This window comes from Phaseolus vulgaris, chromosome 2 (assembly GCF_000499845.2).
Source record: "Phaseolus vulgaris cultivar G19833 chromosome 2, P. vulgaris v2.0, whole genome shotgun sequence".
Taxonomy (NCBI): Eukaryota; Viridiplantae; Streptophyta; class Magnoliopsida; order Fabales; family Fabaceae; genus Phaseolus; species Phaseolus vulgaris.
Window position 1 is genome coordinate 24160004 of NC_023758.2, and position 15768 is coordinate 24175771.

The following is a 15768-nucleotide window of genomic DNA, read 5'->3' on the forward strand; positions in this document are numbered from 1 at the left end:
ATGTATGCATCTTTTAATATGTATTTATATTTATTAAAATAAAATATAAATTTATCGTAATAATATGTGTTAATAATAATATTTTTTTTATTTAATTTTAATATTAAATATAATTATATATAAATGAAAAAAGTAAAAAATATCAATACATATATTTGTAATTTTAATAGTAATAATAATAATAATAATTTTTCTTTGACTCTTGGTCTTGAGATTGTGGATCTGTGAAGGATAGGAATGGTGAGTGAAGAGTAACCGGAGACTGTTAAAGCTTTCTGAATGGCTACTACCTTAGCCTTCGCCGCGCCGTCACTATCTTCCTCTTCTCGCGTTTTTGTTCGTCGCGCTCCGATTCCTTACCACCGTTCTCCCAACCACCTCAGGTTGCCGCCTCTCAAATGCTCCTCTTCCGAGCCGGAAACCGCCATGTCTCCCGCAGACTGGACTCACAAGTTGATTGCCGGGGCTGCTGGTTTTGGATTCCTCGAAACCTCGTACCTCACTTACCTTAAGCTCACCGGCTACGACGCCTTTTGCCCCGTCGGCGGTGGCACCTGCTCCGACGTACTCAACAGTGATTACGCAATTGTTTTCGGTATTGCTTTTTAACGTGAAATGCGCCATAACTAACTGAATTTAACAAATTGATATTGGAATTTGCGTTATGAACAATATGGTTGTTTTGCAATTTTCAGGTATTCCTCTTCCGTTGATTGGGATGGCTGCGTATGGCTTGGTTGCTGCGCTAGGTCTTCAATTGGCTTCGAATAAGTTGCTTTTTGGGATTAACAAATCAACTGCACAAGCAGTGTTGCTTGGAGCGACAGCCTCCATGGCAGCTGCTAGTGCGTATTTTTTGTACATTCTAACCACGAGATTCTCTGATTCGTCTTGCTCCTACTGCTTACTTTCGGCTTTCTTGTCCTTCACCTTATTTTTCGTTACACTGAAGGTCCGTTCTGTTAATCTTTTATCAATGTGTTTATACTTATTTCCCGTGTTGTTGCTTAATTGGTACTTTCTTTTTTGGAATTTAAATAATAGGACCTTGGATTACAAGAGGTGTCTAAAAAACTGGGTCTACAACTTCTTGTTGCTAGCATAGTGATTCTCACGCTGAACACCTCCTATAACAGTTCTAAATCTGGATCCTCAAGGTGAATTTGTCACTTGCTTAGGACCTTTTAGATCACTTTAATTTGTCTATTCCATGTGGTGCAAATGTGCAATTTTACTATAATGTATCAATCGATCACATTGCCATGTCTCAAGCTTGGACAAAAGTAGATGAAAATCTAATCTCTAACTGTCATTTTCTCCTGGCTTTCCTTACTGTCTGCCAACATTTTCTTGTTCTGGGTATACCTTTTTTTCCCATAAAATTTTACTGTCTAGCTTTTAGGTCGTGGTCAATATTTCCTTACCTGGTGTTTCTTTTTATTGGATGTTTCAATTTTAACTGTCCTTCGTTTTTATCTGCCCAAAACCCACATATTAGAGTTTCAGCATAGATAGATATCAAAATGGAAATTGAGCCCCTGTCTATGACATTTTAATTTATATAATGTTATAACAACATGATGCGCACGGTAAGAAAAGGGTGATTTTTTTACTTACAGGATTTTGGTGTGTATGTTAGGTTTATTCTTTCAAATAAGCTACGCCTGGTTATATGTTTGTTTTTGCCTATTCCCATTGGAAATGAAACCAAAGTGAAAGCTTGTGCTTGCAATGTACAATCTGAAATGCTCAAAATTTCTGTTATCTACTAATTTTGACAGCCTGGCTGAAATTGAACTGCCATATTATGCAACTGAGATTACAACTCCGTCAAGCCCTTTCGCACTATCTCTTGCAAGGCACTTGCACTCCGTAGGAGCTAAAATGTATGGTGCTTTCTGGTGTTCACATTGTCAGGAACAAAAAGAGGTATATGGTCACTTATAATTCCTTTCAAAGTTTTTATACACTAAATGAAACCTAAATCATCAAAATCTGTGTTATGCATTTCTCTACCTTAAAAAGTTTAATTTGTCGTGAATTTAGTGAGAAGTGCATATCTCGTGTAAGTTCAGAATAAGTTTTTAGAATTCAACTTGAGAAATTGACAGCTAACTCCCATAATTACTCAGTAGAATAATTAGTGTTAGTTACTTAGTTGGTTAGTATGTTGCTTATTTGGTGAGTCAAGTGGCTCATTATGCATATAAATAGGAAGAGGGGTTTGAGAGGGGAGTCATTCTTTGTGTAGTAAATTGTAAATGAATTGGGAGTGACTTGGACCTCTTGAAAAGTGCAGGAGTGTTCATTTCATTGTCTTTTCGATATTCTTAATTCTGAAACGACACTGGGGTCAGGAGAAATTGGGGCTCTTAAAATTTATTTCTGGTGTGCTTTTTCTAAACCAGTTTCTATGATTGGGAATTAGGTTTTTTGATAAAATTTATCTAAACGGGTTTCTTCAAAGCTCTGATATTAAAGTTGTGGGAGGAGTTGTTAGGATAAGTCTGAGGCATTGATTTGATTATTGATGAAAGGAAAAACTATCAGTCACTTATCAAAGCAGGAAGGAGAAGTTCTCAAATGATGGTCTTCTTTGAAGGAGAACAATCAAAATGCAATCTGGTGGACTTTTCATAAGACAGTGCTCAAGAAATTCCAACTAGAAACTTCACCTTGTCTTCCAGACTCAGAAGCTGAGGAGCAAGAAAGCAATTCTGGAGATGAAGTTCAAGGAGAAAGCCAATAAGTGGTGGAGTGGGGGCAAAAGCTGATTAAGAATGGCTGCACAAGATGAAGAATTAGAGAGAATAGAACTAGTGGCTCAAGGGCAAGAAATGAATACATAAAAGGTACTAAAACTGGGAGAAACCCAATAAAATCTTCAACTACCCAACAACGATCCGGATAAAGAATCAGAATAGAAGCAAAAATGAAGTTCTTTAAATCAAGAATTACAGGGAAAGAGATTATTCTGTTATTTGAGTTTCAAAGAGGAGGCAATATTTTAGGGAAACCCTATGTTTGGGTAGTACCATCAACCTACTACAGAAGCACAATAAGGTGGAGGATCATGATAATTCTCAGTTACAACCACGTGTAGTAGTTCAGTTTGTGACACAGCCAAGGTTATCAAATTTTAGGGTTAACTCGTAAACCCTTACGAGTTTAAGAGTCTACTTTAGGCTCACAAGTTGATTAGTGAGTAAACCGTTTGTAAGTAAACTCGCAGTAGACTCAGTCAAAATCGGTGAACTCGGTGCAAACTCGCGAGTTCGAGGCTGAGTCACCGAGTCTAGAAAAAAAAAGTCCAAAACGGTTCACATAGTTGCGTTCACGTTCTCATCTTCATCACTGTCGTCGTCTTCCTCGCCTCGCTTCGCCGCACGCCGCGTCACACTCCTCCCAGGTTTCACGTTTCTCTTTTCTTAGGTTTAGTAAATTAGGTTAGGACAGATTGGGGTTAGGGTTAAGATTTTTAAATTGGGTTGGAGCTTTTTAGCTGATTGGATTTAAGGTTATTTTTAGGTTGAGTTTGAGAATTTTTGGGCAGATTAAGAATTTTTTGGCAGATTGGGGATTTTTGGGCTGATCATGAATTTTTTATTTATTAAATTTTTTTTATGAAGTAGACTCGAGTCTACGAGTCAGGTTGACAGGCCTTCCATAAGTCGGGTTGACAGGTCTCCCACAAGTCTGAGTAGACTTTCGAGTCTAATAACCTTGGACACAGCCATGGCTCCTTCTTATCATATCTACATACAGAGGCTCGGATACTCTGTTTCACGGCAAAATAATACCAGAGATAACACTGCACTATAGGAGCATTAAGGCATGCACATGTATGTTTGACCCAAGAGGACTGCAAGGTGAAACGGGATTAGTCTTCATAGTTCAATCACGTATTAGCTTGTAACTTCTGGAATGACATTACTTCCATCATGCAATCCATTCTAGCCTTTGGCACCTGCATCTTGGCCATACTGAATGGAAGAAAAATAATCATGATGTGTGCTTTGCATTTCTCTACCTTGAAAAGATGGAATTGTTGTCATTGTAGTGGGAAGTGAATTACTTGTAAAAGGCCTTGAAGATCTTGACCCTTGTTTTAGGATTAGTTGTCAATGTATTCATAAATATCATGGCTTATTCTTCATGAACAATTTTCCTATTTTTGCTAGTGTTACTAGACTCCTCTGCTTTGGATCTATCCCCGTATTCTAACACAACTTTTTAGCTATGCTTGATGATGTCCAGAACTTACAGTTCATAAACCTTGCTTGCTGCAGTTTATTTCCTAAATTGTGGAAGCATAACTATTCACTTTAACTTGCTGATACAGATGTTTGGGCGTGAGGCCGCCAAGGAATTGGATTACGTGGAATGCTTTCCCGAAGGATACCGTACAGGAACTAAAATGATCAAGGCATGCATAAACGCCAAACTTGAAGGTTTCCCTACGTGGATTATTAAGGGCCAGGTAAAAAGACAATAAGCTGTGATTATAGCTATGCATTCCTATTTATTCTACCCCAATTTTAAGTATATATGGCTTGCCATTTCTCCTGCAGGTTCTAAGTGGTGAGCAAGAATTATCGGAGCTGGCTCAAGTGTCTGATTATAACCAATCTGTTCAACCTAGTTAAGGCTTGGACTAAAAGTAACAAAGATAGCATTGTAGAATTCTTAGTTGCACATTGTACAGCTTATACATGAGTAGTTTGTCCTTTTTAGGCATATGTGACGTTACAAATTCCTTCTCATTGCACTATAATACTGCCACTTTATAAATTATAAATTATTAGATGTCTTTTAATTACTATATGTCCATTATGATATCAATGTATATTTTTTTTACATTTATTTTAATTATTATATGTCCATTATGATATCCATATAAAGAATAGAATCCATATTTGTACTTTTATACTTCGGTCACATGGCAACATTGTTGTAGTTCAAATCATTAATTTTTTTATCAAATAATTGTCAAAATTTAACAAAAAATAAGTTAAAATATTAAAAGTTTAAGTCATTGACATTTGACCAATAAATATACTAATAATGAGAAATATTAAAAGAATTAAAGTCAATAAAAAAAATGGTTGATTCTCCCTGCACCAAATCAATTTAAATTTATATCCAACACATTGACGTAAAATGTTCGTTTTACCCTTGCTTTGTTTGGATTGGGAAGCGAAAAGTTGAGTGTGGAGGAGTGGAAATGTGAGAATATGAGAAAAAAGTGTGAAGAAAGTTGATGATGTTTGAATTGGGATATGTTAGAATGGTTGTGTAAGGAAAGTTTATCGAAATACGTGAATGATGTGATGATTATAAAAGTATTTTAAATTATTTTTAATGGTGTAAATTGTAAGATTACAAATTTACCCTTGTATATAAAAAATAAATAAATAATTATTAATGTCGTTCATATTTTAGCTAATTAAAATAATTTAAAATTTTAATTATAAATAAAAGAAAAAGTAATGTAAAATTCAAAGAAATAAATAATTAAATATAATTTTATTTTTTCCATTTTATTAATTTAAATTAATTTTGCTACTTAAGTTAATTTATTTAGATAATTTTAATATTATTTATGATTCTTTAAAGTATGTTATATATACACAAAATTATTATTATTAAGAATTTTTATTATTATCATTAACAAAATTAATATATTTTAAAAAGTAAATTTTTATTTAAAACATAGCATGAATATTAAGTAGTTGTCAAAATATATAATATAAAGTCATTACATTTGATCCGGAAAGAGATAAACACATATTAATTTGTTTGTAATTTTGAAATTATGAAAAAAATGAAGAACATAATAATGTTAATTAGAAAAAGAAAACACATCCCCACTAATAATATTTTAATCCTTCTTGTGGAGACCTTCAAATGGTTTTCTCGATGACATATCTTATTCCGTTGTATGACAATAATTGCATATTTTCATCGGCAACATCTTCAATAAACCATTTGAAAAAATTACAGTCTCCTACAATCATGCCACTTCTAATCTATTTTGAAGAAAAGAATAAAATTGAACAATAAATAAGTTTAAAATAGCATTCTTAAGTTTGTATCAAACCGAATTGAATAAATTTTACCTTTTAGTTGAGACAACCCCAAAATCGTTTTCCAATATTTTTTGTTGTTGTTGTTATTCTCAAAACAACAAATTGTCCACAATCACAAATAGGAGCAACGAAGGCACTTGTGTTCCCAGTAGCATGGGTAAAAGTACCACGTTTTTACACACTACAACCAGTACAACTAGACGACCATGTGTTGTGATATGCAAACATTGAAGGTCAGTTAACCAATATTGTTGAAGTTGCGCGTATTAGGTAATGGAACCCAAATTTGATTTATGCATAATAGATATAAAATGTTAAAAAAGTTACATTCAAAATAATATCATTATGTAAATAAGTACCATGAAAAGTACCATAAAACTTTAATATTAAATAACAATTTGTCAATGTTCAACGTAAAAAATAACAATAACAATAACAATAAGAATTCATTAATGTTCAACACGAAAATTAGAAATAAAAATAACAATGACAATAACATAATGATAAGACAATTAATGACCTTGATGACGTCGAATGTCATTCAGAGTATCCTCAATTCGGTCTATCCTTTGATCAACCTTGTCAATGCGGGTATTCATGTTTTATATCCCGAACAAAATTTGGGGTAACAATTCAATTTGACTGGGGATTGCCGGCTCAGGTTGATGACCTTCAACATCTTGGTGTGGCAATTGATCCTCTTCATCATCTTTTTCGTCATCCTACCAAGTTGCCATACACCATTGACATGAAATATATTTAATTTTGTCATACTTCTTTTCCCAAAGTAACGATTCCAGCATAGCATTATTGCTTGCTTATTTGACAAGTCGAAGCCATAGACTTGCAAGATTCGTGTTATCAAAATTGCATACGGAAGAGGCATGTTGTTATTCCGACATTTGATCATGTGTTGCATGATGTAATGAGGCCAATTAATCATTATATTATTTTTGATGCACCACAACATGAAAATATCTTCATTCAATAGTTGTGCGAAGTTGCTCCCTGAAGGGCACCAGATGTGCACCCATGTGTAATGTAATAGTTGGTCATTCATTTTCAGACTACTAGCATTTCTGACATTTTGACTTTGAACATCTTCACGAATCATGGACGGTAATGCTAGTGCTCGATCAAAATTGACTTTCTCAGGGATCGTCCCAGAGGTTAACTTAACACCGTCATACCTGAGATTGGCAATGTTCGTCCAATCCAATTGATTAATGTTTATTCGCTTTCCGCAAATCTCAATGGCAAGGTGGCCAAGAGGTGTGATCTTCATATTTTTATAAAATACTCTAACCAAGTCCTCATAATACAGAAGTTTCATTCCAAGGAAAGGTTGTAAACCTTGGAAATTTAGAAGTTTTTGGAATTCAAACCCTGGAGCAGCAAAAATGTGAGTATGCATAACTTTTGGTGATAAGACTACTCTTTCGTGAAACAATTTTTCAAACATCATCATTTGACGTTTTGTACTAAAGTATCTTGAATAACAAGAACTTCTTCAATTCCCATTGCTGGGGGAGGAGGAACGACATGAGCTTTTGTTGGAGCTTTACCCTTACGGGTTCTGTGGCGTTTGTGGGATGATGATGCCATGTATAATGCAATTACTACAATATATAAAATGAATGAAATGTTCATGACATCAAATACGAAACTCAATTTTAAGTAAACGAAAGTTATTATAATATCATGAACAGAATAGTAGAAGTTACCAAACACAATAGTACAACTTCATAAACAAAATATTACATTACCTTAGAAAAGACAAACAAAATATTACATTACCCTAGAAAAGACAATACTAGAAGTCCTCAACTAGAATACTAAAAGTTCTGATCATAATTATCCAATAACAAACATACACGGACAAATTACACAACAAGTCAAATGAAATAGAAGGACAACATGTAATTGAAAGACATGAAGATAACGCGAACACAGAAATATGAAATCAATGCCTAGTCATAAATGCAAACAAATTTGTCATGTGACGGTCATATGACATCCCAAATAGTTGCTTAACTCTTCCTGGATGCTCACATAAAAACCCGTAGCACTGATCCATGACCTGTTCATCCTGGATGTTAAGCTCCAGCAGCATTGCCTAAATATCAGACTCAGAGAATTGGTACGATGATGGATATCCACTAGGAGAGGATTTTATTAATGAAGGAAGAGGATTTTCACCTACACATTTGAAGTTCTTCCTTCTAGTCTTCTCACAAATTAAAAGAAGTCAAAGAGAAGATCAAGCCTAAAGATAAAGAAGTCTACAAACTCTCAAATAATAGGCTTCATATTAAATATCTCTCTTTATAGTTTCTTTTAAATTGTAAATAATATAGAATAATGTTTAGAAAGGTGCTTAGAGGGAAACATGAGACACCTCTTTTGTAAAAGCATCTTTAGGCTTTAGTTTAGCAAATTCTAGAAGCTTGGGGAGTGAGCTTAGTAAGGGGGGTGTGATCTTAGGAGTTTTTTGGGTAGCTTAGGGAATAAGCTATGTAAATGACCAGCCCTTACTCCTATAAAAGGAGGGCTTAGGTCCTTCACAATTCAGATTGGAATTTTATAGTAGAGAGACTATACTCAATTTGGGAGAGAATTTGTGAGTTTTGAGTCTTCCTCTTCTTTGCCTTATCTTGTGAGCTATGGTGAGCTTCAAGTGGTGGCACTCCATCACTTATCTTGGTTCAAGGTTCCAAGTGGCGTGAATGGCTTCTTCCAATTCTCAAAATCCAAATCCAGCAAGCATCTTATTCTATAAGTGTTCTTCTTCCCTTTTCTTCAATTTTCCATTCGGTAGTTTTGATTCCTAGAGTTTACTTCTTTTTCTACCGTTTATTTTGTGTTTCCAGCATTGTGTTCTTAATTCTGTTTTGGTTCAGTAGCTATCATTTAAATTCTGTCCAGTTTTAATTCTTGTTCTTCTTTCCTTTTGTTTTGATTCAATTTGACAATACATGGACTTCAATATGAGTCTTGGTTGGTGCTTAGTTTTGGTGAGTTCTTGAATTTAGAACATTGATCCAATTCTAAAGTAGAGTGCCTTTTAAATCCAGCTCAAGTTGTTCCTAAGAATGTCAAGAATCATGTGTTCTTGTAGTTACATTCACATCATACGATGCATGGCAACGACGATGGAGTACGTGCTCAACATATAAGTCATTTTTTCGTCTAATTTCCGCAGGTATATCTTGTGCTGCGGTTGCTTGTGCACGAGCAATGTCAACCAACTGAGAGGCATTCTGAATTCCATCCTTCATTGACGAAACACATTGTGTTGAAGATTTGTATTCAACAAAGCAAAATGTTCATAAATTTTGTCGATGGTGGATGTGCTTGCAGAGCCCGCAGAAGGCATAGAAGGAGTGTTTGAGGGAGTGTCAGAAGGAGTGTCACTTGATTGAATATGAGGAGCAAATGACCGTGGGACGTAGTCATCTGCCTCTTCAAAGTTGGGTTGCTCAGGTATATAATCATATTATTGTCGTCAAGGTTGACACTGAAATTACTTATGTCAGGAGGTGAATTGATGTCACGGGCTGTCCTGACCCGAGTTCTAGTGGCTCTGTCATTAGATCCCAAATCCTCCATTAGGTTATAATGATGAATGGGATTCACACGCCATTTCGCCGCAGATGGTTTGGCCTACATACATGTCACATATTAGTACATTATGCCCAATGTGCAGTCAAATGTATTTGTTGTAAAATATACTTATCATCGTACCTTAATCAAGTCATTCCAAACTTCGTCCTCTGCTTCAAAACGTTTGGTGGTCTGGTTCCATGCAAAACCACTCATTGCACCAAACAAATCATGTACTTCCCTCCACCTGTCCTTCAGGCCTTTTTGATGATTTTTGGCATGGTTTTTCTTAATAGAGGATAATCCAACCTTGTGTAGAGCCATAAAAATGTTAGTATATCCCTGAGTTGTCCAACTACCGTTAATTTTGCAATCTCGACGTACCTCTTCAATCATTGCATTTAGCAGAATTAGGTTCATCTCTGTCGTCCACTTAGTGAACTCTCGATAACCACCTTATGAATCTGGAGCAACATTCTTCTCATGATCCATCTAATTTACTTAAATAAAGTTAGGATGGAAAACATTGGAACAAAAGAGAAAATATATTATTTCATCAAATTAATTGTTTACATAATCTTGTCACATTTCATTTGCTATAGTGTCCCTAATATGACACCTTAGCCTATATCATGCTCACGAGCATGGTAGGGGTTGGTTGTACATCTTCTTCTAACAATTCAAGATCTACTTCTTCAATCAGAGACTCATCATTGTCGACCCCGCGAAGAAATTTATGCAGAATACAACAAGCTAAAACAATTTTTGTCATAGTATCGACTTTATAATGTGGCTCAGTCCCACTGACTATAATTGGAAATTGTTTTTTCAGCACCCTAAATGTTCTTTCAATTACATTTCTAAGTGATGAATGTCGAAGATTAAACATCTCTTTAACATTTTGTGGCCCTCTTCAAGAATATTCTTTCAAAAGCTATCTAACCCCGCGATAAGGTGTTATTATATTTGGTTTCAACATAAAACCTGCATTACCAAGATAGTATTTTCGTGCAAAGATTGTGAAAAGTTGCATTAGTAGTATATACGACTATAACCTATTTATTGTTCTGCACACCTAATCCCCTAAAACTAACCTTCTGGAATAACCAAAGGATCGTCTCGTACCAAATCATCTTTCAATATCCTTGAATCGGAGGCAGTTCCTTCCCAACCGGCTAGGACATGTGAACTTCATGTCAAAGTCACAACCTACAAATATGTTTTGGGTTGACCAATCTTTTCTCCCCCAAAAACGAGGTGCATCAACACGTGCAACCTTAACACGTACATGAGTCCCATCTATGGCCCCTAAACAATCCTAATGTAAACCAAATTTCATAACTTTAATTAAACAAAAAATAAATAAAACATTATACATAATTTAAAGTAATGTTATCATAAACAAACCTTAAAGTAGGGGTAAAATCGAATGTTGTTAAGGATGTGTCGTTCTACAACCGTTCCATTTGGTTTAATTAAGAATTCTCCCTCCAACCTTAAAATTGCACTTAAAACATTATGAAAGTGACGGGAAATTGTTTCTCCATACCGATGGAAAAAGAATGACACACTTCGATTATTCACATTAGGCCCAATAATGTGCAGAACAAGTACAGTTGCCCGTATTCTTTGACATAATTGAAGGAAAGCTTCTGGTCTCATGCGAATAATATCATGACATTGTTTAGTGTGAACCAAGTACTCCATCAATTCTTGTCTATGACACTCTTTTTGTGGTTGAAACTCACTCATAGAGTTGCTTCTAGTACGCACCGTGCGTAACAAATTCAATCCAAAAGCAATCATAAAAAGGATTATCACTAATGCACCTTCATTATTTTTTTTTAATTTGTTTTTGGCTTTGTGAAATTAAATTCATATTCGTCGGAACAAGATCATCATAAATTGCAACTATTTCCTCAAAATGTACCATTTCTGCCTCGTCATAATGCCTTGCCGAATTCATAATATTATCCATGTAATCTTTAACTTTTATCCACAACCATGATTATGTGCAAGTGTCAATACAACATACTGAACGCGATTACCGTTTTGATGTAAAACTACACCAATACAGTCACCCTAACATCTAATTTTAATAAAAAAATTTATGGTAAATGACTTTATAATTTCATTTCTGTAATATAACAAAAATGATATAAATATATACATAAATTATATTTTTCAATATTATAATTTAATCAAAGAACAAATAAATATACACAAACAAAATAAAAAATTACATAAAATTAAATAACAATAATAACTACGTACAAATATTCAAATTTCAAATATTTATGTAAAATGTAAAAAAAATAACCGTAAACATTAAAAAAATTATATTTCATTTCTGTAAAAATATTAATTTTAAATAAAATAAATCTATTTTTATAATAATTAAATGTTCACAAAATAATAAGTATCTACACATTTTATTAAGAATTCAAATTTCTTCTCTAAACTTTTTCAGCTTTTTTTAATTATTACAACTTTTTTTATAATGTTTTTAATTATAAGATTAATAATTTATGTAAAATCTATAAAAAAAACTCTAAACATTATAAATTTTTATTTTCATTGGGTAAAAATATTATTTTTAAATAAGAAATCTATTTTTTATAAACAATTAAATTTTCAAAAAATAATAACTATCTACATTTATTATTAAAAATTCAAATTTCTTCTCTAAACTTTTTCTGCTTTTTTTTTAATTACTACCACATTTTTTATAATGTTTTTAATGATAACATTAATAATTTATATAAAATCTATAAAAAAAACCTAAACATTACAACTTTTATTTCCATTATGTAAAAATATTAATTTTAAATAAAAAAAATAATTTTTATAAAGGATTAAATGTTAAAAAAATAATAACTATCTACATTTATTATTAAAAAATCAAATTTCTTCTCTAAACTTTTTCTGCTTTTTTTAATTACTACAACATTTTTTATAATGTTTTTAATTATAACATTAATAATTTATGTAAAATATAAAAGAAAAACCCTAGAAATCACAAATTTTATTTCCATTCTGTAAAAATATTCATTTTAAATAAATAAATCTATTTTTTTTAAGAATTAAATGTTAAAAAGATAATAATTATCTACTTTTATTATTAAAAATTCAAATTTCTTATCTAAACTTTTTTTGCTTTCTTAAATTACTACAACATTTTTTTTTAATTTTTTTAATTTTTTTAATTATAAGATTAATAATTTATGTAAACTGTAAAAAAAAAACTAAACATTACAATTTTCTATTTCCATTATGTAAAAATATTCATTTTAAATAAATAAATCTTTTTCTTATAAACAATTAAATGTTAAAAAAATAATAACTATCTATACATATTATTAAAAATTAAAATCTTTCCATAAAATAAAAATCTTAAAAAATACAATAATAAATGACATAAACAACTCAATAGGAAAAATTAATTTACTAACTTATTAATATAAATAACTACTCTAGACCCTAGACAAATTAAATTATAAAACCATAATCATCCAAATAGAATATAAATCTAAACCACAAATTTAAAACACAAACAAAAAATACATATAAAAATATAAAAAAAAAACTGAACAACAACCGAAGAAGATCAATTCAACTAGGATGAAGAACAACACCACAAGAACACAATACAAAGTTGTGTTTGAAAACAAAAATAAGCAACAAAAAAATTTGAAAAAAATTTGAACATAACTTATTAACCCATGTCTTATAAAAACACCATAATCGATTATCCAAAATTTCAGAGGCATAATCAATTATTTCTAAAATTAAAAAACCAACATAATCTATTATTCAAAAACATAATCGATTACCCTCAGTTTTACACAGAGTACATAATCGATTATGTTCGAAAAAAATAATTATGCCACGAGCATAATCGATTATCCACTATTTTTAACAGCATAATCGATTATGTACTCTGTTCTTTTTCACTCATAATCAATTATCTGCTATACAAAACCAAGGCAATGCTAACTTGAGACCAAAAAACCACTACGAAACTCACTCCCCTACCACTATGATGTCTCACAAACCTCTCCAAGCCCAGTGAACCAATTCACAAGTCTGTAAAGATACTTTGAGTGAATTATGAAGTTTCACAATTCTGAAACAACAATTTATTGGCACACATCTACTCTCACCTGCTACATTGATAACATTCAAATGCACTTTGTGGTCAAACGATTCCTGAGCCAAAATCAGGAATCTCATGTCATGCGTAAACAATGCAACAATGCATGGCAGTGGTAGTGTTTTTTCGTTGCATGGAAGACAACCTCGTGAAGAATAAATGAAGAAAAGGAAGGGTAGATTCGTAAGTTCTCATGTGTGATGTGGATTTCCCTTCACTACTCTCTCCTTTCTCTTCATTCTTCAGATGATCCCCTAGTCCCTCCACTTTCTCTCCATCACCTCCCTCACCCACATGCAACCCTGGAACCAAACGGGGGTGGCACTCACACATCCGTTATCGACAACAGTGTCACCCCCATAAGCAAACACATGCTTAATGATTTAAAAGATTTTGTCTCCGGATATTCATATCCGTAAGTCAAATCACAAAGTTTTAGATATGCAAGTTCGGAACTAATATGTCACTTTCGAATTTGACCATCTAAAAGCTTACCTGGACAACATAAATGACCTTCTGGATGTCAAGATCCATAAGCAAACATATATGAATTCCAAATCTCGATCCATAAAACAATTTACAACATGCCATTCCAGACATGGAAATCCAAAACTCGTAACTCACTTTCGAATATGGTCATCCATAAGTTTAAATGAAGCACGAAAATGACCTTTTAGATATCTAAATCCGAAGTATATAACAATCTCTTTTGGATTTCTACATCTGTAAGCAAACATGAAGCCTTTCGGATATCGGGATCCGATAACTGTTTAACACCATTATCAGCTAAAATGAAAAATGTAAATGGTTTTCCTTCTCTCAGAAGAGATTTGCACCCCACTTAAAAGTATGGCTTCACTCCACACCACAACAACCAGTTCACCACCACCACCACTCAAAATGCGCAACACAGTAAAAAAAACACTCTTCTGCAAAAAAAAAAAATCTATACTTGTTACAATTCTAGGTAGCACAAACGAAAGTTTTTTCCACGTATCATTGTGCACATGGCATTGTGCACATCTCATTGATATCTTCTTTCTGGCGATACATCTCATTTAAACCTATTCTCTTCTTTTGCTGAGTATTTTGTTTTGCATTCTAATCCCTAACTATCCTATTCTTTTGGAGCGTTCTACTATGGCAAACTACGTCCACACATCCTGCCTCTGTTCACAAGGAAGGTCATGCAACCAAATAGGTTCGTTTGTATTTCCTTTTTTATTTTTTTATGCATTTTTTTGTGCTTTATCTTTTCATTGAGTTCTCTGCATGTTAATATATTTTGCTTCTCAATAGTCTGTTTCTTGGGTTTTGCCTGATTTTATTTTTCCTATTTTTTATTTTTCCACTGTTCACACTTCTCATACATTTTGTGGTAATTTTTATACACTTTTCTACATGTTAATATGTTTCTCTTCTCAATAATCTGTTTCTTGGGTTTTTCCTAATTTTATTTTTCCTGTTTTGTATTTTTCCACTATGCACACTTCTCATACATTTTGTGGTATTGTTTTTACACTTCTCTGCATTTTAATATGTTTCCCTTCTCAATAGTCTATTTCTTGGGTTTTGCCTAATTTTATTTTTCCTATTTTGTATTTTTTCCACTGTGCACACTTCGCATACATTTTGTGGTATTTTATCTACACTTCTTTGAATGTTAATATCTTTTCCTTCTCAATAGTTTGTTTCTTAGGTTTTGCTTGATTTCTATTATTTATTAGTTTGGATTTAAAAATGTTCTTACATGTTAATGTTAATTTTTATTATATAGACAACATCTATGTCCAGAACTGTATTGATTGCACAAGAGTGGAATATAATGTACTGTCTGAAGAAGCCTTACTGTTAAAGAAAAAGTACTTTAGAAATATCATGATTTGATATTGCTGAAAAGACGTTTTGAATGCATTACAATTT

At 32.7% G+C, this 15768-nt stretch overlaps 1 protein-coding gene across 1 annotated transcript; it reads left to right on the forward strand.

Annotated features, from left to right (window-relative positions):
• The first annotated feature begins 174 nt into the window (after nucleotides 1-174).
• Nucleotides 175-4819, forward strand: LOC137811003 (thiol-disulfide oxidoreductase LTO1). The gene is made up of 6 exons (XM_068612542.1): nucleotides 175-595; nucleotides 696-952; nucleotides 1045-1157; nucleotides 1782-1929; nucleotides 4343-4480; nucleotides 4572-4819. Exons 1-6 carry the CDS (start codon nucleotides 280-282, stop codon nucleotides 4644-4646), a joined length of 1047 nt encoding a protein of 348 aa, XP_068468643.1. The 5' UTR covers nucleotides 175-279; the 3' UTR covers nucleotides 4647-4819.
• Nucleotides 4820-15768: the final 10949 nt, after the last annotated feature.

Excerpts from the sequence above, each read along its gene's own strand:
- LOC137811003 (XM_068612542.1), top strand. The coding sequence starts at position 280 with ATGGCTACTACCTTAGCCTTCGCCGCGCCGTCACTATCTTCCTCTTCT. Across the intron at positions 596-695 it reads TGATTACGCAATTGTTTTCG|GTATTCCTCTTCCGTTGATT; the intron begins GTATTGCTTTTT and ends TGCAATTTTCAG. Across the intron at positions 1,930-4,342 it reads ATTGTCAGGAACAAAAAGAG|ATGTTTGGGCGTGAGGCCGC; the intron begins GTATATGGTCAC and ends TTGCTGATACAG.